The sequence below is a fragment of the Letharia lupina genome (assembly GCF_014066315.1).
Source record: "Letharia lupina isolate WasteWater1 chromosome Unknown contig_4, whole genome shotgun sequence".
Lineage (NCBI taxonomy): Eukaryota > Fungi > Ascomycota > Lecanoromycetes > Lecanorales > Parmeliaceae > Letharia > Letharia lupina.
The window spans coordinates 331832-352699 of record NW_023502973.1 but is presented as its reverse complement, the minus strand read 5'-3'; the positions used below and the strand labels follow the sequence as shown (position 1 = coordinate 352699).

Below are 20868 nucleotides of genomic sequence, written 5' to 3'. Positions count from 1 at the left end.
CCGGGGGGTGGAAGCGGATGGGGACTGGGAGGGAGCGGAGTTGATGGATATCAGGTGGTCTTGCGATGGGCTGCGGGTGTTGCGAGAATGCTACAGGTGATGGATGGAAGAGCGTGGTTGGATGAGTGTTTTAGTACTTAGTAGAGATACCCTTCTTGTTGGTTGGTCATGGATGACTGTTTGGTGGCGTGAGAGTGGAGGAGTAGTGCAAGCTTGATTCTTATCGGGTTGTCGTACTTATTATGGAATACAATCTCCTGGCAGAGACTGATTAGACCCGTTTCATGGGCTGAATGCATTCATATTTGCTTAGGCCGAAGTCTCTAATCCTAATCCTTTAAGCATGTATCCTACGCAATGCAAGCAACGCATGCCAATGTCTGTACACACAGATAAGCACGAATGCAATCGACTATCATAATTCGTAGTTTCATCGTCAACAGGCATCCCGCCCCGCTATGGATGTTATTGCTCCCAATCATCCTCCACTTTGCATTCTGGTACCAGAGAGTCTTCAGACGAGTCAAAATGCTTAGCCCATACGTGGTCTCTGTCATCCACTTGCGGTGGCAATTTCAGCCCTCCCATTGCTTCAGTAGGGGTTTCTGGATGTGCCATTTTCTGTGCGTCATGCACTGTGAAGCCGTGTTTTGCAAAGGCCTCGGATCGCAAGGGCATACCGGCAGTCGGTTCTTCAAACTCGGTAGGAGAGGCCGTGGTCCCGATGAAATTAATGTCGCGTTCGTTGAGGTTGTTTGAAGACAGCAACGATGTATGCGATGGGTTTGGAAAGGATGAAGAACTTGTAGGATAAGACGAAGAGCTTGTAGGGTTGTAGCTGAGCGATTCTGCTGATGAAGAATCCATAGGGTTATATTTGAGCTCTTCGGCCGACGTAGATGCAAGTTCGGGCCTGAGGGATTGACCACGAGGGTTGTGGGAGACGTAATCATCGACCTCAGAGAGCTCGCCCGAGGATGACGTGGTTAGACCTGGCTGACCGACATTGCTGTGTTCAAAGCTCGCGTATGATGGCGGCTGGCTGTATGCTGCGGAGTAGGCCCCATCCAACGGCAGGTCCACGGCCGACCAGTCCACTGCAGGCATGTTCATACCAGCCGACAGTGCTGGCAGCTCTTCATGAGATGTGGAGTAGTAGTTTTCGAAAGCTCTTGGCGATTGTGAATAGTCTTCGGGGTACTGGCCCTGAATACTCTCGTATCCAGCATAAGATAGATCCAAAGGTGGTAGGTCACCATTGCTGTCCCGGAATCGGGCAGTGCTTCGCTCTGGGGATCCATGTTCGGACCTGACCCGTCTTACGTCTTGCTGGGCGCTCGAAATCGAATCGTGTAGCTGAGAATGAGCCTCCTCTTTCTTCCTGATCAGCGGCAAGCTATCCGTCGAGCGGCGAGCTGGGTCATTGCCAGGTACGCTGTGGGGGATCGGGATCTTGTAGGGCAATCCGCATTTGTGGGCCGAATCGTTGTGTTTGTGTACGGGTTTATGATGTCCATTCGTGAAGACGGTCAAACAGTTGTCCGAGTCGGCTTTGAGCAGACGGGGCTTTCGAGAGCTTGTAGATCTCCTTGGTGACAGAACAGGCATATCGATTTCCGGCACAGGATCCAGGTATTCCTTCTTGATAGCGCAAGTGCATCGTGCTCCATGGCTACAGCAGCATGTTTTGTGGTCTTGTGCACCAGGATCAGACGCTGTGTCTGATTGGAACTCGCCTAAGCCTTCGTTCTCGTTGCATTCGTCTTTGCTGTGTGGTTTGGCTCCACATTCGCACTGTACGTGTGAGGCACGAGCCTTGCGGAGACCTCTGCAGTGTGGGCATTGTGAGACAGGGCGACCCTTCTTGTTGATATGTGTAAGTTGACGGTCTTAGGCCGCTGTCAGCAAGCGCCCATGACTAGGCCCTCACAGAGAGAGGGAGAGCTCGAAAGCTTACCCGAGTGCTGACAGGTGCTGACTCGGTGGCCTCTTACACATGCTTCACAAGCGTACTTCTCGCCGTCAATCAACATGGCCAGCAAAAGTGAGCGGTGGTGCAATTGTGGGATCAGGCTGTTGGTGGGGGTAAAGTTGGTGGGTGGGGGCAAGCGCGGGGCTTTAGCGCGATGAAGAGGAGGCGGTGGTGCCCGTTGTGATCGGGCAAGGTAGGAGCTGTTGAGGTGATGTTGTAGAGGTGGAGATGAAGGTGTAGAGGGATGAAGAATGAGAGAAGGATGTTCGACGGGAGAATTAAATAGTGAATTTAAGAAAGCGGTCAAGGGTGCAGCACAAGGGCCGTGGCTCGCCTTACCACATATGGCGCCCAAGTCTTGCGACTGGAAATGCAGCCAAAGTGGTGAAGAACTGACGCCCTTGCTCTTGCTGAATATGTAAGAGAAGAAGGTAGAGGAGAGTAGAGTGTGGAGTGTGGATTGTGGTGGGGTTTATATGGAGGACACCAAGGCTGCGGATAGCGGGATAGAACCTTGAATGCAGGGCTCGCCTCGTGGCATACTTGGCATCTGGCAAGGATACATGTCGTGGGAGGGCACGATACCATGAATATGATATGCCTGACGATTCCTGGCTGCTGATCTACTCTATCAAAATAGACTTGTAAATTTTCATCTCATACCATTAGCGATCGCCTGCATCCTACCATTATCCGCCAGACCCCCAAAAATATTTCATCAAAGTTGTTGATGAAAATTCGACAAGATTTGCCCTTTGTCGCAGTGTGCAGCGCCAGCGGGAAAGGCCGTTTTTCTAAAAATTCTCCTAGAGTGTAAAGCATGCTCGGCGTGGAGCAGCAAGACCGCCAACAGGAGATGGACCCTCAGGACGAGGACGACTAGGTACTAAGAAGATAATCTTATCACCCCCGAATGAACCCTATGAAGACCCTGTGAGCCCCCCAAATGAACCCTGTCTTACCCACGAGGCCGCTCCGTGAAACCGTCTTCCGAGTTCCAATTACATGGAGAAAAGGTTGATCAGTGGGCGCAGTCCGTGCCTTTCTCGTTGACTTTTAGACTTGCAAGAAAATGCCTCGTTGCGCAACCAATCAAATCACGCATTATTTCCGACTGATATCCTGAACCATTTTGACAAGTTTGGGGTTCAGTTGCATTCCTTCCCCTCGCATCAAATGCTTCTTTTGTGATTGACCAGCCTTGCGTTGGATGCAATGGCCTCTCCGAAGATACGAAAGTGGCGGTGTTCGCGGCCGAAAGGCCTTTGAACAGTCATCAGACTGTCGATCAGCGGTGTGGGTATCAGCGGATACCGAGCGCTTCTAAATACGAATTTCTAATGTACAATGATAATTAATGTTTCTATTTAAGAGCTGATCTTATTTTTGTTGCGACTTTCAATGCACGCTGCCGAGATTCGAATATATTTTTCTTACAATAGACCTTCAATTTGCACTATATCTTACCTTTGCTCGGAAAGGAGTTAAAAGACCAGCGTAAAGTCTTCGGAATGTCACAATAACAGTCAAGAATATAGACTCTATACTATCTCCGCAAGCAGTGGACTTCGAGCCACCTCTGTCCTTTCGCAAAGCATTTCCTATTGCCGTCTGATCTGCAGGGAGAGTACCACGGGGACACGGCTGAGGAATGAGCGTACACGGCAACGCCGATTGCTGATAGGGCCGTCGTACGGAAAAGGCTTCCTGACGATTGCATTGGTTCAACCATCATGCAGGCATTTCCGTTCATTCCGTCTAAAAGATTTCCATCTAGTCACCTACCAACAAGCTAGCCATACTCATCGTCATTTTTTCTACCTGCGACTGCCTCAGTGAGACTCTTGATGGCTGTTCCGAGGGTTCCAATAGCTTGCTTGGTCCAAAGGGATGGTTGTTTGCATGCTCGAGTCAGATCAGTGAGTGGACTGCCGCCCGGTCATGTTTTTGACCTGAAAAATTTGGCCGTTACTCTGATTGGCCTTAACAGAGAGCCATGAAAGATGGCATTTACGACTGTTTCCCCGTCCAAATGTTGACACAAATCCATTTTTGTCCTATATAATATTAGTCCCATGCGACTATCTCAATGATTTCAACGATGGTTGCTCTGGGAGGTCGAGTAGGCCGACTAAATTAATGCGATGGTAGCCTTCATGTCCTAGTCATATCAACAAGTGGAACCAAAAGGTGATGTGCTTCTCGGCCTTGATGTCAACGTGGGTCCGGCCTGAATGCTGCTCTAGTTAGTCCAATACGTGAACCCGGTAGGTGGATATCATGACTGCTTCTCAGTCTACACGCCGACGGCATTTCTGCCTCATCAGTCCACCTTCTGTGGTATCACGAGCTGTAATTCACCACCAACCATCACTACAGCTAAGGGTTGTAACCTCTGTGAAGTTTGCTAGCGTTGGGCTCTGTGGACCTCGTGACTCCTTAAACTACCAATCTCCGGAGATCTCCGCCTTTCCTTTACAACATCAACATCGAAAGTCGTCAGGCCTTTGGGCTTTGGGCTCTGGGTAGAGCAGATGATCATCGCCATGGGTGGGTGACTTTCGTACCCATCGTACTTGACCACTGACATTGGCATTGCCAACATGCGTTCTCGCTCGTGGGGTCTTACCATCCTTCGGGTCATATATCCACATCACTAGAAGAGTGTCACTACGTAATTGAACATATATGGCAGTTTATGCCTTTGCTGCGTTGGTCCGCCTGCTCATCAGGTTCACTGAGTACACCATGTAATCGTTGGTGAGCCTAGCTATGCTGTGAGGGCGGAGAAGGCATCACTCGTCCCAGCTGCTTACCGAAAATATGAGGCGCTGAATCTTATTTTCGACTTTTCTCTCAGGACTTTGGCTTGTGATATGAGCACCGACCACACCAGTAAGACGTACAAGTACATACCTATCCTTTGCTTGTCTAACCATCAAATCCCTGCCATCCTACCTACTTTCACACAATTCTGTTGATGAGCCCGGCCGTGCTGTGACAGCAGATAAGGCAGCACTCCTTCAGCAGCTCATTGAACTTGTAAGCTTCGCACCCAGCTCCACCATTCTCTCGCCGACACATACAAGTCTGGAGCTTAGAAATATCATCCCCGATGGGAAGTGGTAACCCGTCCTCCTGACATTGAAAGTCAACCAGATATCCCTTTCGAGTCCACAGACTCGCAGCGTCCCTCTCCAGGTCACAGTCTAGCACCGGCGCAGATCTCAACTGCAAGGGCGACCACGACCATGGCGCATTGCTCTCTACCTCCCATATGCTCGGGCTGCCACTCTGACCAGCAGTATTGGTCTCAATGCCACGGAAATAACTGACATTGCGGCGCCGGTCACGACAAGATCGAATGTTGCATCGACTTCGGTCCTGGCACGGGTGGATAGCCTCATGGCTGCCCCAAGATTGGATCGGAGGATTTGGAAGCACGAGAAGACATTGCAAGACAACGCTGGCCGATATCCGGGCTAAGCGCACATCGACCATTGCGTTTGCCCTCCGAGAAGGATCTGTGTAAGAGAGTACAACTGCAGTGCCTCGTGGGCCGCTGGGCTGTTGGCCGAATGCGCAGAGAGGGATTGGTAGACGCCTCGCACGGCAGGTTCCAACGTGTCGAGGCCGCTTTCCCAATGATCATGTGCTGCCCACTGCTGCGCGTGATCCACGGGTACACGTTGCGGAAAGGCTGGGGTCGAAGTACGCGATCGCGCCCGCGGTGCCGGCATCGGCGTACCGGTCGTACGCGTGGCGCGTCTCGTAGGCGTCGGAGATGATTTGGTGGATCCTCGTGGTCGTCGGTCCTCGGAGTGCCATTTGGCGAGGCTGTCGATCAAGAGTGTCGTCGGCTCCTCTTCATCCTGGAGAGATTCGTGAGCGATTGATCGGCGACGCTGCCCGCTGGGCTTCTTGTGACCTTGTGTGGGAGCATAGCAGGACGCCGGGTTTGTCAGTGTCGTCGTTGGGGTTGTGATCCTGCGGGTTGTAGGATGGGTGGACACAAATGCGCAGTGGGAGATCTGTTTTCGCAATACCACCTTTATCGATGCCTGAGTGCTTGATCCACCAGAGGTTCTGGAATCGAATGCCCACTTTGCATGATGCTCCGTGACCGAGGGAGCGGATAGCTTGCTTCGTGCCCCGGTTGAGATTGAGGCCCGAAAGATCCACCCATTGCATGGCACCAAGCGGAGCCGAGTTGAATACAGCATCGTACCGGTGTGGTGAGTTCTCACCCTTGATAGTAACATCCACGACTAGATCTCCTTTCTCGTCCTTGGCCCAACTCATGCCTGTAACCTTCGTGTGAAAAGAAATGCAGTTCTTCCGCTCAAGCTTTCTGCGTATTCTATGAGCTACTTCTTGTGCGCCGCCCTCGACACACCACCAATCCTTCTTATTATTAAAGTCGAGATCCTCGAGTACCGTTTCGCTCAAAGCTTGGTCATACCCGCGGTTGCCGCTTTCATTCGCATGAGCGCAGTTTTCTTCACTCACACCGAGGCAGTTTTACCAGCTGTACGTCTCCAGCCATTCAGTGGTATCATAATTTTACCTGTGGCTATGTAAGTGATTTGGTCATTTGCTCCAGAATGGAGACAAACTTCTCCTGGAGATCCTGGCGAACGCTGTATTTGTCGCTCAAACTCATCAGCTTTCCATATTTCCACAGGATTTTTGACAAGCGTTTCGGTCAATGAGACGAGAGATGACCCTCTCGTCAAGGAGAGATTCAGGGGTCTTATCTAGGTATCTGGCATTCTCTATTAATAGGGTCCTCAATGCCCTTTTGATACCACAGGACATACTCCTTAGGGATCCCAGTAATGCCAGATGTTTTACCACTGAGCCACTCAGTCCATCCTCACCCATTGAGACAACGTGAACACCGTTGGAGAGCAACGGCGTATCGTTTCCCTTAAGTAAATACGGAATCAAATCGCCTCGTTCAGGGGTCGAGCATTCACAAATTCTCCTCATGCCGCAAAACTTTTCGAACAAGTCAAACGTGCTATTGTAAGTCTGTAAATCATGTGACGGCACAGTCCTAGAAAGACTGGGAATTACCGTTTGATGATGTCGATCTCCGGGACTCGCATCGCACCCACGTCGTATCATTCGTGGGCTCCCGGGCTTTGAACACCCTTGAGATAATAGGCCTGCCTCCAAGTATCTCTTCAGCGTTTGATCCAGGAATCTCATATTTGACCTCGAGACCGCACGTTTTCTTCAAAGGATCGAATATGAGAGCCGGTAAACAGGCCAGCGCATCCGGCTCCAACAGTTCCAACTTTCAAGGGTCCACCGGCATCAGTATCATGGTACAGAGTATCTTTGACGGGCACTAGCTCGCGTGACTGGAGACGCCGTTTGGCAGTTTAATTTGCCCAGTGTGGTTGTTGGGGATGGCGAAGGCCCTACCGATGACGGTATGCCTTGCTGTCGAATCGCGATGCTGGCCCATCGAGCTCTGAACGAGTTTTGATCGGGCGTAGGCTCGGTGGTTCGAGACACGGTGGGATTGATCGAGTCTATGTGTGAGCTTGAGGCTCGCAGTCAAGATCGATGGAGGATACACCACGGGCTAAGGCCCCAAGACCGACGCAGAAAACCCCTTGATATGTCCGCGAAGCAAGCTTTCGAGGTCCAAACCGCCTTGTGGAGGGGATATTGTCGAGAATGATATGCAAGGAGCGAGACGGGCGGGGAAGCTGCCCCCGAGGGTTAGAGAACGGGATTTCCGTGCCGGTGTGCCTCCCTCACCTTGTTGACCAACAATTCTGACTGAGGAGACTTGATGCAATATCGGTTCAACTGTCACTTTTCGCTGTGGCTGACGCTTGGCTCCCGGACCATCACCCTTCTTGGCGCTTCCGTTCCCCACAAAGAATATTCTGTGAAGCGTATTCGACGACTGTCTGCTCAATCATGCGCTGATGAAGGGTTCCAGAGTCCATGCTGAGCTGACTACCGTGCGTCTGAAGTCTCATAATTATACCATCGACTGGCACCTGGGGTGTAAGATGTCTTAGCACGCAAGGCTGAGCCCTTGAATTTTACACCCTGCATGGGATACCTTCCCAGTGCCAGTAGTAGGTCGATAAAAGGTAGCCATGCTCGGTTATTGGTTTGACTTGTCCAAACCTATGAAAAGGATAGACGATGGTCCTCTGAGATGCTACACGCATCATCATATGCAGTTTTTCGCGGGCAAATTTTTTCATTGTGTTACTTTCTATAACATTATTGCGCATAAGCCGAAACGTAGCATCGTAGAGAAGACGAACAGGTTCGACTGAAAAATCTTCAATGCAGAACAAGGAACGTGTGCTATCATCCTAACGTTCCATTACCTCAGATTGAAACACAAAAGTAGCCGCTGTAGCTAGAAAGAATGATGTTCAAGCAAGGAAGTGAGATAAGCGACATTATTGACTAGCTCGTCCTTCTTGTCAGTCCACCCCTCATGGCTGCTGATTGGACATCCTATCAGGGCTGGCCAACAGCAGCACCGGGGAACTGTGCGGCGAAGGCGTCGTTGTAGTTCGCTAGACGATTGCACGTTAGCATACCGATCACCTAATGCATCTTGTCCCCGAGGATCAACCCACCGATTGTAGCACAACTTGGATCCACAAAAGGTGAAATCTCGGTCTGCAACAGATTCAACGCCCCAGCAAGCGCACTGCCAAGAGCCTCGCTCCTCAGAAAATCCGGCACGATTGCCAGGGTCAGCTGGTAGAAGAAGCAGACAAACTTTGTCGGGTTTGTGAGGTCAGAGGTTTGGTAGGCGCCGCCGGTGATATTGCCGAGGTCGACGCCCGTGAAGGTATTTACTTCGCCGGTGTTACCGCCCACTGAGACGGCTTCGGGGACGACGGCGGCAATCTGCACGAGGTCTTGGGCGAACGAGACTGGACTGTATTCATTGACAGCGCCGAGTGGGCGGCGGTACCTGGAGTTTGGTCAGCAGTTGCGTTTGTGCTCGAGGCATGGGATATTACCAATTGTCTGGGATACGCTCGTAGCCGGGAGTCCATGACAACGTCCCGTTGGCTGCTTCGGTGATTGCGAAGAAGGATTTAAGGGTTTCTTTGTCCAGTATACCATTCGGGTACTCTGCAGAGTGGTTTGACATCAAGGCCGCTATTGCCAATGAGCATGCATTGTGATGACCAAGCTAAGAGGTAACGTACGAATGAAAGTGTGGGCGGCATTTGCCACTGCTACGCCTGCGAAGGGCGCGAAGAAGAAATAGGGGTTCGTGGTCAAAGAGTTGTCGAAAGTGTACTTTCGATGTTGTATGCTATACATAATTTAGCGCTTTGAAAGAACGCGGAGTCGAAACGACGTTGAACTTACAGCGTGTCAAGGTCATAGTTCGGGACTGCGGCAGTGTTTTGCAGGTCGTACAATGCTTGGAATTTTGGAACCTTCACGCTCTGTAAGACTCCTCGTCAGCAAAGAACTTGGAGAATAGATACATTCGTTGCCTACTGAGACATCTCCATCGTAAAGGTAATAATCTGTGTCAATAATTAGCAGTAGAAAATATGAGTCTCTCGACAGCTGGATCCAAAACCTACCGCCACGTGTGGGACTCGCATCGCTCTCATATTTATTGTGGCTTCCGGACAGACCATCGCCCGCCCCAAGGATAGGCGAGGTCACCGTCTGCGGCTGCTTACCCCCAATACTCCATGTATCCCCACTGCTGTTGTCTTAGCATTCGGTGTTTAAGTAGGGCTACAGACGACTGGGTCACTTACACAACATCTCCGTCAACAAGTGTAGCATACACCGTCAAGGGAATCCCAAAGTCCGCAGCGAGACCTGACCATGATCAGAACTATGTAGCAGCTGCTTGAGTTAGAAGACTGACCGTATACTGTCTCGGTGGCACTTGCACCGACGGAAAGGGGAACAACCCCGCTGTGGGGAAAGTAGCCATGGTTGGCAAGGGCGTTGAGGCCAGGGCAGGGACCACGGATGTCATTGGGTCCCGGGGCAACCCAAGCGTATTCACCGGTGACGTTGATCAATTGGTTCTCGTTAAAGGTGGTAAATGGAATGTTCCCTGGTCCGCTCTGTCTCTTCTCATATTGTTTCTCTGCTTTCGGCGCATCTCGCTCCCTGAGATGTTGTTTCAAGAAATCGGGGTCCTGAAGGGCTCGCTCTGCATAAGGACAGAGAGCTAATATTTTGGTCGTCAGGGCAAGACCCAGGATGGCGGATGTAAACCTCATGACGTCGAGAATTAAGTAGACAAGATAGTTTGTGATCAAGACGAAGTTCTGTGAGCTCCATGCTGAAGGAGTGTTCTTATACCTTTCGCGGACTGCTTGACGATCATGGTGGTCTCAACTTCCATGACGAGCTTTTCACAGCATAATCACGCGCTTGATATCATGTAACCTTGATAATTCATACCACTGGGCTGGCGGCCAATGGAAAATTTCGCTAAGGTCCCCATGACTTAGCCATTCTTACCTATTCTGTGCACCCTTGAAGCGGCCGAACCTACACGCAATCTTGTAATCTCGATTCAGTCAGGGTCACCAGTCGCTTCTAGAGCTGCTGACGAGGAGGCTTCGATGAGAAATAACACACATCCATGAGAATGATACGTAACGTGAAATGCCAGGCGAGAGGGTGGGCAAGAGCTTCTTTGTTTACATAATGAAGATACGTCTGTCCAATAGAGAAGAGCTTGATGACGATCGAAATACATCGATTGGTGTATCCTACCTCGGCAGGGCGCCCCATATCGAACGAAAGAGAAAAAGGATATGCGTTCATTCCCGAAGAGCGTGTTCAGGCGTCGGTAGGAACGGCAATTGTGCGCGCACATAAGATCAGATTCGATGATCGAGCTCAATCTGGAAGGGTATGCAGGAAATGGTGCAATCTGGGCGCAGCTTGCATGTGCAGCTGATGCGGCGTCAAAACCAGGATGGCGTGCTTCGACTTCGAAATGACACGCTAAGCTAAGCTAGGAAAATCGAACTCCGCCATTCATCCGGCTCAGAAGAAAGGCTTACCCGAATAAATGGAATCAAAAATAATATGCAATGAAGTGCCATTGGACACCTTGACAGAGTTCGAGAAATGCCAGGCATGCTGTCCAGATGAATGGGTAGCCTCAGACACAACAAGACGAGGGTATTTGCGTTGCGTCCGGTCTGACTCTTGAAACGTACCTACCCTTGCCCGAGACTAGTTAACTCGAGTTGTTGGCCCGGCAGTTTAGAATGTGGCCTGTATTGGAAGAGGCAGAAAGCTTGCTTCTGGCTTGATGCCACACCCAGATATTGGACCTGGACGGCTCTGTCGGCAGGCTGCATTTTCCAGAGGTGTGGTGCAACAAGTAGCTATCCTGGGGTTGCGCCATGAAATGCCTGCCTGTATAGTTCATCTTCTAGTGACAGCATTGAGAGCTTCCAGGCCTTTGTGGCTTGTCGTCTTCTCTAGTCAACAGTTCAGCAGCTCAAGAGCTGGGCACGCAATCATCACCCTCGAACGCATCATCATCCATTCCCGAGTAGATGTCTGAGACTCTGATCATGCATGATCTCCAGATTATCCCCACATATATCCAGAATTTGGAGCTCCAGACCATGCTGGGTCCTGGCTGGTTGCATTAATGGCGATCCGCCTGGCCTAGTCATGAATCTCTCCGTTAGGCGTCGCCAGGACTGTCAAATTGAGCTTCGGTCAATCCCGAACGCATGCGATCGATCGATTAGCGTACAGGACAGACATTTTAGCTTGTCAGCTGCTCAAACTCCGCTGGGAGAGAACGCAGAGCGCCGGAAATAAACATAATAAACGAAACGGAAATTGTCAGCAAAGGCAACCAAAGACATTCAGGTGATTTTCAATGGGCTCGTCGAGACAGGCGAGTCCTTCGGTAGAAATTATCACACATGACTATGTAATGGTTCGTCCAGGATCCACGGCGGTAAGTATCCGAGTAGCCCAGCACATCAGGGTACTGTGCACATTTGAACCAGTAGTCTTCGCAAGAGAGGTAGACGTAAGTGCTCGCGGGAGCTTGGTCGGTATCAACCTTGTGTCGTCTCTCCAGGTTACCGCCGATGCGTGCCTTATAGTCTTTAAACCAGGGCCCGGTATACTCGAAGTTTGCCCCAAAATAGCCTTGCATTGCCGCGGAAAAAGCGCCACCTGGTACATATTTCTGCTGAGCATGATCAAGAAGCACCGCGCCAGACCATGCATCTATGAGCATGCTTTTCTGGGTTTTATTACAGCTTTCATGCACTTGGAGTGAAAGCCATGCTTGAGCTGTGACGGGCTCGTCTGGTCCGGTGGATTCCTGGGATACCTGCGGCGGTGCATCTGTGTCTGTGGGCCACGGTTGAAGAGTGGGTTCTGAAGCCGGGGTCCAAGTTCGATTGAGTGGAGGCGGGAGGCCATCAGTGGATGCTCTTGTCATAGATTGCGCCAACAAGCCCGCTGTTAACGATAGACCGAGAAGTAGAAGGCGGGTGAGACGAATAACGATGATAATCTGTGTGGGAGGTACAGGCTGCACAGTATGAAGATGATAGGGTCATTAGTATGTGCAAGAGAGGACAACATCCCTCATCAACTAGGGGCAGGGTATACAATGGAAGATTACGCATAGGTCTCATAGTACCCCGGATTGAGTTTCGTGTCCAAGTGGGTTGTGTTGTAGATCTGCCGAGCATCTCATAGCATTGCGAGCCTGCCAACAGGACTCCATTTTTCTCTCACAACAGCATTTTTGTCATTCCGTGGGGTTGAAAGATCCTATGTCCCTCATGATGCCAATTGGGTAGGGTTTGCAAAGATTCTGAAGATAGATGATACTGAAGACTTTTTTGCACAGATTAATGCAGCGCTTACGTCGAGGGTGCGTGAAACGGCTCTGGCCGATCCGATTCTAGCGACGTTTCCTATACGAAGTCTTGGCACAGAAATCTTGGCGTCCAGGGGTCTACTCTACCTGCGTACTTGACGACGGTGCCAATGCTCCGTCAAAGTAGCTACAGGAAGATCTTATCAACAACGCATACGATTGCGCTTAATGTGTTAATACGACCATCACCATTGTGACTCCTGTCAGGCGTATGGGAACAATGCCTGAAAGCATGTAAGGAGACTACACGAAGACTGCTAATTTCGCTCCCAATCATCTAGAAAATCCTAATTACTGCTTGTCCTTCTTCTCCCTATACATATCGCCAGTCAGCGAAATCTCGAATGCCTCATCCTTCCCACGGCCCTCGGCCTCTAGCTTCCGGACAAGTGGCAGGACTTGCTCTCCAAATTGCTGGATCTCGTCATCATAGTGAAGGAAAGCAACCAATAGAATGTTGATACCAAGGGACTTGAGGAGCAAGATGCGGTCCGCGATCTGCTCCGGAGTGCCGATAAGCTTGGTCTTGAAGCCATCGTTGTATTGCACAAGATCCTCGAATTTGGAATTCGCCCACATGCCTGTCTTGTTGGCTGTTGAGGCACCAGCGTTTTGCACCGCGTCCGCAAAGGCCTCGACAGCCTCCTTGTTCGCCTTACCTTGGATCTCTTGCAGCACTTTGATTGCTTCTTCCTCCGTCTCTCGAGCAATGACGAATCCATTCAAGGCGAATTTGACCCCGCCAGCTCGGCCGTGCTTCTCCGCCCGTTCCTTGACATCTGCAATCTGGGTCTGGAAGCCCTCTAGGGTGTTGCCATTCATAAAGTAGTAGTCGGATACGGCAGCAGCGTTCTCTCTTGCGTCCATGGAATTTCCACCTTGGAAAATCTCAGGATATGGTCGGCCTGGCCTTGCAATTGGCTTCGGCTTGAGAGGATAATCGTGAAACTGGTAGAAGTCGCCTTTGAAGGTGAATTGATCTTGTGTCCAGATGCCCTTCAAGCACGCTATGAACTCTCGGCTTCGCCGGTATCTCTCTCCGTGATCAAGCCACCATTGGCCTATTGACGTGAACTCCTGCTTGAACCATCCGGACACCACGTTGACGGCAATGCGTCCCTTGCAGTAATTGTCGATGCTAGCAATCTGTTTTGCGGCGATGGCTGGATTCCATGGCCCCGGAAGCAAGGCTGCCATCACGGTGAGACGTTCTGTGAAGTGGAGTAGCGCCTGGGAAAACGAGACGGATTCGTGTTGGTTCTCTTGCAAGACCGTCAGCTTCTGATGCATATCCAACAAGAAAAGGAAACATGCCAGCTCCGTAACCCGCCATGAATCTGATCTGGGTCAAAGCGTACTCGAAGCCCACTCTCTCCGCGGTCTTGGCGTATTCCACGTTCTGTTCGAACGACCATCCAGTCCGTTGTTCGATCTTGGAAATAACCAAACCTCCCGAGACGTTTGGTACCCAGTATCTATATGTACACACGATCAGCATGATTCGGGCTGTTGCAGGAAAGCACTTGCGCAAATCTGATACGCTGAGGGTCTGCGTTCAGCTTGTCCGCATAATCGAGGTTGTCAAATTTCCCTTCAGCCTCCTGTTTCACCCCATTCTTCACAGTATGTCCATCTGATTCCGTTGTTGATTTCTGCCCAATCGGGACAACAATGCGCTTTGCAGATACCGTCCCATTTCTCAATCTATCGAGGGCTTCATTGATGCCCTCCAGGCCCCCATCTGCAAGAGCAATATCCGGAGGTTCCAGGCCTTTTGCCACGAGAAGCTGCTCCAACCAGCGCATGGCGGTTTCCCCCAAAGCTGGCACACTATGGAAGACTTTGATGGGTACGCTATGGTATTTAACACCTGAAAGCCTCACTTTGGGCAGCCCGGTCAAGCCGACCAAATGCGCTTGCCTGTCTCCTTTTGGGTTCTGAAGGCTTTCTTGGAGCTGTGTTGCCGTTTCCTTGCCAACAGTGTCCAGAGCAAAGCGTAATTTGCCTTTCGTCACACTACGGATGATCTCAATGGCTCGCGAGGGGTTTTGCCTGTCAACAAGGACATCTGCGCCCAAATCGATGAGTCGAGATCCATGCCTGACAACATCCGCCACACATATGACTCTCAACCCTGTCAATTTGGCAAGCTGGAGTGCCATTGACCCGGTGCTCGATGACGCTGTCTCATCAGAATAGATCCCACAACAGGGGCAGTGAACATACCTCCCCAAATAGCAAACCAGTCCCCTTTCTGCGGACGTTCCGTGTCCTTGATGCCGTCCACACATTCTTCTCGGACGTCTTCTGGTATCTCATCTCGGTCCGACTTTCGGAGAATACTAAGCAGATCAGGGCCTTTGGATGCTCCTGTGACGCTGGAGAAATCCAACCCCAGAGAGACACCTAGTGCCAATAGCGCGCTTACAAAGGCAACTCCGATAGCTGCGCCTGTGTTTACCGGCAGCTGCGCCGGCAATCTTGCGACATTGAAGTCCGTCGTTACCAAGTATTCCTGATAGGCGGCTTTACGGACGTCTCGATAATCTGTGGATGGGCCGAACACCTGTTTATGCTTCAGCTGCCGCTAGGATCCTAGTTCGGTTTTTGATAACGTACTACATCGCCAATTTCGATCCTAGAGCTCCCATTGGAAGTTTTGACGACGATACCTGCAAAGTCCCGTCCGTTGACCCAGGGAAACGAAGGGAGTCCGAAATCGTAATCGCTGCATCATGCATCAGTCTTGGGCAACGAAAATAATCGGTGGTTAATAGGTACGGGCCCTTCCAATCCTGACGTGGCAGTTAGTATCAACTGAAACGCGTACTCGCGGAGGCAGCACCTACCACCGGATTCAAGCCAATTGCTACAACCTTTGGAGGTCAGATATCCTCTCGAATTCTAGATATTCTCCTTACTTGTACCAAGATTTCTCGATCTGATCTAAGTTCTGGTATCTCACCCGCCTTCTCTAAGCAATATTTCTGTCGAGGCCCATGCAACTGCAATATGTCTTGCTGAGGCTTTGGCAGATGCCGAAACGCATCCTCATGATTTCCAGCTAAGTGACCATTGGTCTTGGGTGCATTTCCGTCTCCGTTCGTCTGTAGCTCCGTGTTGCCGTTCTCTTCGCGCAGAATTGAAGGCATTAGTACGGTTCATGAACAGTGGAGGAGAGCTGGTGTTGCAATAACTAAGATTTATTCTACTGTAACGTTGTGTTTTCCTGTCATCACACGCGCAAAGGTCTAGACTAAGTCGTCAGTACTTCTTTACTGCTGTCAAAGACACTTCTTCGTGTAAAAGTTGCGGGGCCGTGCATTGCGTGACCTGCAGCTGCGTGGGGTGGTTGTTCCAGACAACAAATTCCGAAGTGGCTCCCCTCTCATTGGGCTGACATCGCTTATTTCGTTTATCTAAATCATGTCTTATGGCGCAATGAAGGCGTGATCGTTTGGCTGCAGATGGTGTCTGCAGATCTTCGACCCAGGTATCCCTCAGACGCTAGTCCCGTCGCAATGTTCACCTGCCTAAAAATGGGAGCTTTACTATGGACAAACACCCACTAATTGACGTCCACTTACGAGCTTTGATACATTTTGCAAATTGTACTTGCCAATCCTGTTCGCAGAGCCGTGGCATTGCGCGTTCATCATGGCCCACGAAAACCGAATTCACCAGCTCGAAGACATTGCAAACCGAAGTCCGCAACATGAAGGGAAATGGGACGCCCTCGCCGCCGGCGAAATGAGTGTATCGTCCTCACACAGCGGAACGACGTACCTTGTGCCAGTCCCGGTGACTTTAAAAGCACAGCTTGGAAGCCCGGTCAGGACACACCTTCTCTCTGGCCCGTGACTGATCAACTAATATATGTGATCAGACTGCTCTAGCCATTGGTGCCTTTTCCACGACTTTGACGACGTTGGCATTGGCTTTGATGGAGTTCAGAGGCCTCACGATCACCAACGTTTTCATCGGCAACTTCTTCTTTGTCGCAGGTCTGTTTTCTTGCTTTCAGCTTCAGGAGTCACTCAGTATACTGACCGATCACGAAAAAGGCATCGGCATGGTCATATCAGCGCAGTGGGAACTCGTCCTGGGGAACACGTATGCGTATACCGTTCTCTCCGCTTTCGGATTTTTCTATGGTGGTTTTGGCGCTATCATTACGCCTTTGTTTGGAGTTCAGGCGGCCTATGGAACAGATACAGCAGGGTATAACAATGCGCTGGGGTTTTTTGTGCTCAGTAATTGAAGTCATACCCAAAGTCTGCAAATGCTGACCTTGGCAGTGTGGGCTGTCTGGAACTTTTTCTTCTTGCTTGGATCTTTGCCCCTGTAAGTCTGCCCCGGAAAGGATCCCGCTACAATGATGTTCGTGCTAAGGTGTCCCTAGAAATCTGGTTTACATTGGCATATTTTTCACAGTGCAGATGGCGTTCACATTGGTTGCTGCCTCCTATTTCGCAACGGCCGACGGGCATGCGGGTACAGCATTAGGACTCAAGAAGACAGCAGGGGCATTCGCCTTCCTCAGTGGGCTTCTGGGTTACTATACGGTCGCAAATCTGATGTGTCAAGAGGCCATGTTCCTTTCGTTTCCGATGGGAGATACAAGCAGGTTTTTCTCGGCGAAGAAAACTCAAGATTGATCTCGAGAAGTGGACACATTGACCTGGCCACAATCCCAATAGTTTTCCAGACCATTAGGTCGAGATTGGATCAAAGGATGATCTGTGCAAGAAAGACCCTGCATCCCAACGTAGTGCCATACATGGGCTCAGGGTTCTAGACGGATTGAGCCGCAGCTCATGCCGTAAAGCCGACGTACATTACAATGATCGGGCAAGGTTTTGCGCTGGGCTCTTCTGTCTTCGTGGCCGTCGTACTTCTTGATGTACGCCTCCGATGAAACTTTTGGCATCGTAGCCGCAAAACTATGTGAAGATCTTCGATCCATTGTTTACCTCGTGCAATGGCGAAAGACCTAGACTTGTCCAGGCTTCGTATGCGACCGCAGGGATCAGACCAAATATCCCAAATCCTTATGCGGGGTGTGCATACGCGGAGAATTGCGTGCTTAAAAACCCCCACGAACGACGATCTCCGCATCTGCCAAGGTGCGATCGGTTCGATTACGATTGTTACTAGTGAAACGTCCAGGAAGAAGTACAACTATGTGAAAGAGCACGCCATTCATAGGTGGATGCAAGTCTTCGTGCATATCAACGAGATGGCGTGCTTCCACGTAGTACCACCAAATGCCGGCCTTTGTCTGTCCCCAGTGTCTCGAGGAATGGTTACCAGATTCTCCGACAGCTCGACTCCTCACATCACTACGAGCATCGAAAACGTCCAACAAGATAACCATGGGATCTCTAGCACCGTTGCCGCCTTCGCGCCCGGCGACTGACCCTACTGTCTACGATGCCCACCATCAAACCTTTGCTGACTCGCCATTGCCATCCAAGCCTGACGAGTGGCTCCAACGTGCTGCACGCGTGTCCGCCATCTTAGCAGAAGATGCTGCCCATCGCGAGAAGGAGAACAAATGCCCCATAGCCGAAGTAACCCTGCTCAAATCTTCAGGTCTTACCAAGGTCCTAGGTCCTCAGGAGTACGGCGGGGGTGGGCAAGGGTGGGATGTAGCTTACAAAGTTATCCGTGAAATTGCTAAAGCTGATGGCTCCGTCGGCATGCTTCTCGGCTACCATTTGCTCTGGAGCTGGACGGCTAATGTCGTTGGCACGGACGAACAGAAGGCTCGGACGCAGAAGTTGATTATTGAGAATAACTACTTCGTCGGTGGTGCGGTTAATCCGAGGGATAATGACCAAAAGATCACGGATGATGGCGATCACATCATCTTCAGTGGATTCAAGCACTTCAACACTGGTGGTGTGGTTTCTGATTTGACGGTCCTTGAAGGGGTATGTCACCATCACTACCTCACGGGTTGGAGAATCAATCGAAACTGACAGCAATAGGTCTATGAAGGCACAGACAAACATATTTTCGCCCTGGCTCTTACGAACCAACCAGCAATCGTCTTCTCTCACAACTGGGACAACATCGGCCTTCGTCTCACCGAGTCTGGCAGCGTCAAGATCGATAACGTCCGAGTCCCGTGGACAGATGCCCTAGGCTGGGATCCCACCACCAAGGAACCTATTGAGAGCATCCTGACTATCCCGTGGGCCACGCTGCTTCTGCCAACGTACGTCCTTCCATCCCATCTCCACGGGATTGACCAGCCAAGCCATCCTGACTGAACCTCACCAGCATCCAACTCGTCTTCTCCAACTTCTACATCGGCATCGCACTCGGCGCCCTCTCCTTCGCCTCCACCTACACAACCAAACACACCCGCCCGTGGCCCTACACCCCCTCCCCCGCCCCCTCCGCCACATCCGAACCCTACATCCTCGCGCGCTACGGCTCCTTCTTCGCGCACCTCCGCGCCGCCGAAGCCCTCGCCGACCTCGCCGGCGCCAAAATCTCCGACATCTACGCCCACCACGGCGCGAAGAGAGACATCACGGCGGCGCAGAGGGGGGAGGTCGCGGAGTGGGTCGCGAGCGTCAAGGTCGTGGCGACCGATACGGCCCTGAGGGTCACGGGGGGTGTGTTTGAAACGACGGGCGCGAGGGCGACGGCCGGGAAGGTGGGGCTGGATCGCTTCTGGAGGGACGTCAGGACGCATTCGTTGCATGATCCGGTCGCGTACAAGGAGATGGAGTTGGGGAGGTATGTGCTTTTGGGGGAGGTGCCGGAGCCGAGTTGGTATACTTGATCTTTTGGGGGCGTGGTGTTGTTCTTTGATGCATTATGATCAACATGTTACATTGTCTTCATCATTCTCCATTGCAAGGCACCCAATGGTCCGGTCCTTTTAAGCGGACTACTGGTCCCCAGTGGTCCAATGGTCCAGTGTCGGGCCCGGTTCAGGTGTTGGGACGGACGGTCTGGACTAGTGGTCCTGGTTTGAACTATGATTTGACGGTCTACTTGGGAATATTTGAGTATGATGGCGGCAATCTTGAGTAGCAGTAAAGGCTGACTGAGAGCCAAATGTGAGAATATTTTAGTCAGCACAGTTTTCGGTTTTCGCCCCTGATAGTTACCTTATGGGACTATCAGGACGGACGGTCTAAACGGACCTGGACTGGTTCAAGTGTGTGGATGGACGGTCAGGACCATTGCGCGCCCTGCTCCAGCTTACAATGCGGTCTGCGAGTTTGGCAACGTCTCGATGTTTGGCTTCATAATCTACTGCTCTATGATCTGCCAGCTTTTCTGCCCTTTTCTTTAGTCATATTCTATTTGCTCTGATCAAAGTCTTTTGAGAATTCCTCTTCGGGACCGATGTCAAGAGTCACACTCTTTCCTTTGATCCACGTGATCAACCAGCGATCCGGCGTCCTCGCTCCTCAGCTTGATTGATTCGAATGTCCTCTGGAGATGACGGAGGATATCCGTCGTGCTTCGTAAGTACGTATCGCATTCCTGGTCTAGCTTGTCCGTCCTGTTCCATCCCTCATCATGGGCCTCCTTTTTTTGACCAACTCATGCTCCTTGTTCGTGACGTCGTTCAATAGAGTTGCCCCGTAGTCATCGGTCCGTGCGCATTCCAGAGCAGGCTTTCTTTTCCGATTTGGAGGTTTTTGCCACCTTGGACCATGGCGTGACCGGTGAGCGAGTGTTGGGCATCAGGCTGTCCGCTCTCCGGAGAAGCATTTCTGTCTTTCTTGAATCATCGATCTGATTTGAGTTCAATCGTCATGGAAGGGAGTGCAGACCTCATTTCGGTAGGCTCGAATCCTCCATCTTTGAGAGGCCCGAAGAGTGGGTAAAGTGGGGGTGGCCTTTGACTGTATGTGTTCGTTTGACCTGATACATGGTAACGAGACATTTCCTCGGTGGCCCGAAGTGACGGGGTATTCCGCAAATCATAGGGTCAGCGTTGAAAGACTCT

General features: G+C 51.0%; 6 protein-coding genes across 6 annotated transcripts; 2 read left to right on the top strand and 4 right to left on the bottom strand.

Annotated features, from left to right (window-relative positions):
• Positions 1-465: 465 nt before the first annotated feature.
• Positions 466-2033, bottom strand: HO133_007686 (uncharacterized protein; the record flags this gene model as incomplete). The annotated part of the gene is made up of 2 exons (XM_037298556.1): positions 466-1889; positions 1958-2033. 2 exons carry the CDS (start codon positions 2031-2033, stop codon positions 466-468), a joined length of 1500 nt encoding a protein of 499 aa, XP_037155892.1.
• Positions 2034-5454: 3421 nt separating this feature from the next.
• HO133_007685 (uncharacterized protein) lies at positions 5455-6274 on the bottom strand (the record flags this gene model as incomplete). The annotated part of the gene is given in 2 exon segments (XM_037298555.1): positions 5455-5884; positions 5901-6274. 2 exon segments carry the CDS (start codon positions 6272-6274, stop codon positions 5455-5457), a joined length of 804 nt encoding a protein of 267 aa, XP_037155891.1.
• Positions 6275-8473: 2199 nt separating this feature from the next.
• HO133_007684 (uncharacterized protein) lies at positions 8474-10230 on the bottom strand (the record flags this gene model as incomplete). The annotated part of the gene is made up of 9 exons (XM_037298554.1): positions 8474-8532; positions 8596-8939; positions 8989-9130; positions 9181-9290; positions 9347-9426; positions 9482-9510; positions 9571-9695; positions 9754-9817; positions 9867-10230. 9 exons carry the CDS (start codon positions 10228-10230, stop codon positions 8474-8476), a joined length of 1317 nt encoding a protein of 438 aa, XP_037155890.1.
• Positions 10231-13178: 2948 nt separating this feature from the next.
• On the bottom strand, positions 13179-16039 carry HO133_007683 (uncharacterized protein; the record flags this gene model as incomplete). Its single annotated transcript, XM_037298553.1, has 8 exons — positions 13179-14149; positions 14202-14362; positions 14415-15069; positions 15114-15453; positions 15507-15615; positions 15669-15682; positions 15737-15763; positions 15809-16039. The coding sequence occupies 8 exons, from the start codon at positions 16037-16039 to the stop codon at positions 13179-13181; spliced, it is 2508 nt and encodes an 835-aa protein (XP_037155889.1).
• Positions 16040-16544: 505 nt separating this feature from the next.
• Positions 16545-17545, top strand: HO133_007682 (uncharacterized protein; the record flags this gene model as incomplete). Its single annotated transcript, XM_037298552.1, has 4 exons — positions 16545-16718; positions 16774-16891; positions 16952-17140; positions 17322-17545. 4 exons carry the CDS (start codon positions 16545-16547, stop codon positions 17543-17545), a joined length of 705 nt encoding a protein of 234 aa, XP_037155888.1.
• Positions 17546-17868: 323 nt separating this feature from the next.
• On the top strand, positions 17869-19686 carry HO133_007681 (uncharacterized protein; the record flags this gene model as incomplete). Its single annotated transcript, XM_037298551.1, has 4 exons — positions 17869-18144; positions 18179-18823; positions 18881-19110; positions 19176-19686. 4 exons carry the CDS (start codon positions 17869-17871, stop codon positions 19684-19686), a joined length of 1662 nt encoding a protein of 553 aa, XP_037155887.1.
• Between the last annotated feature and the right edge of the window lie 1182 nt (positions 19687-20868).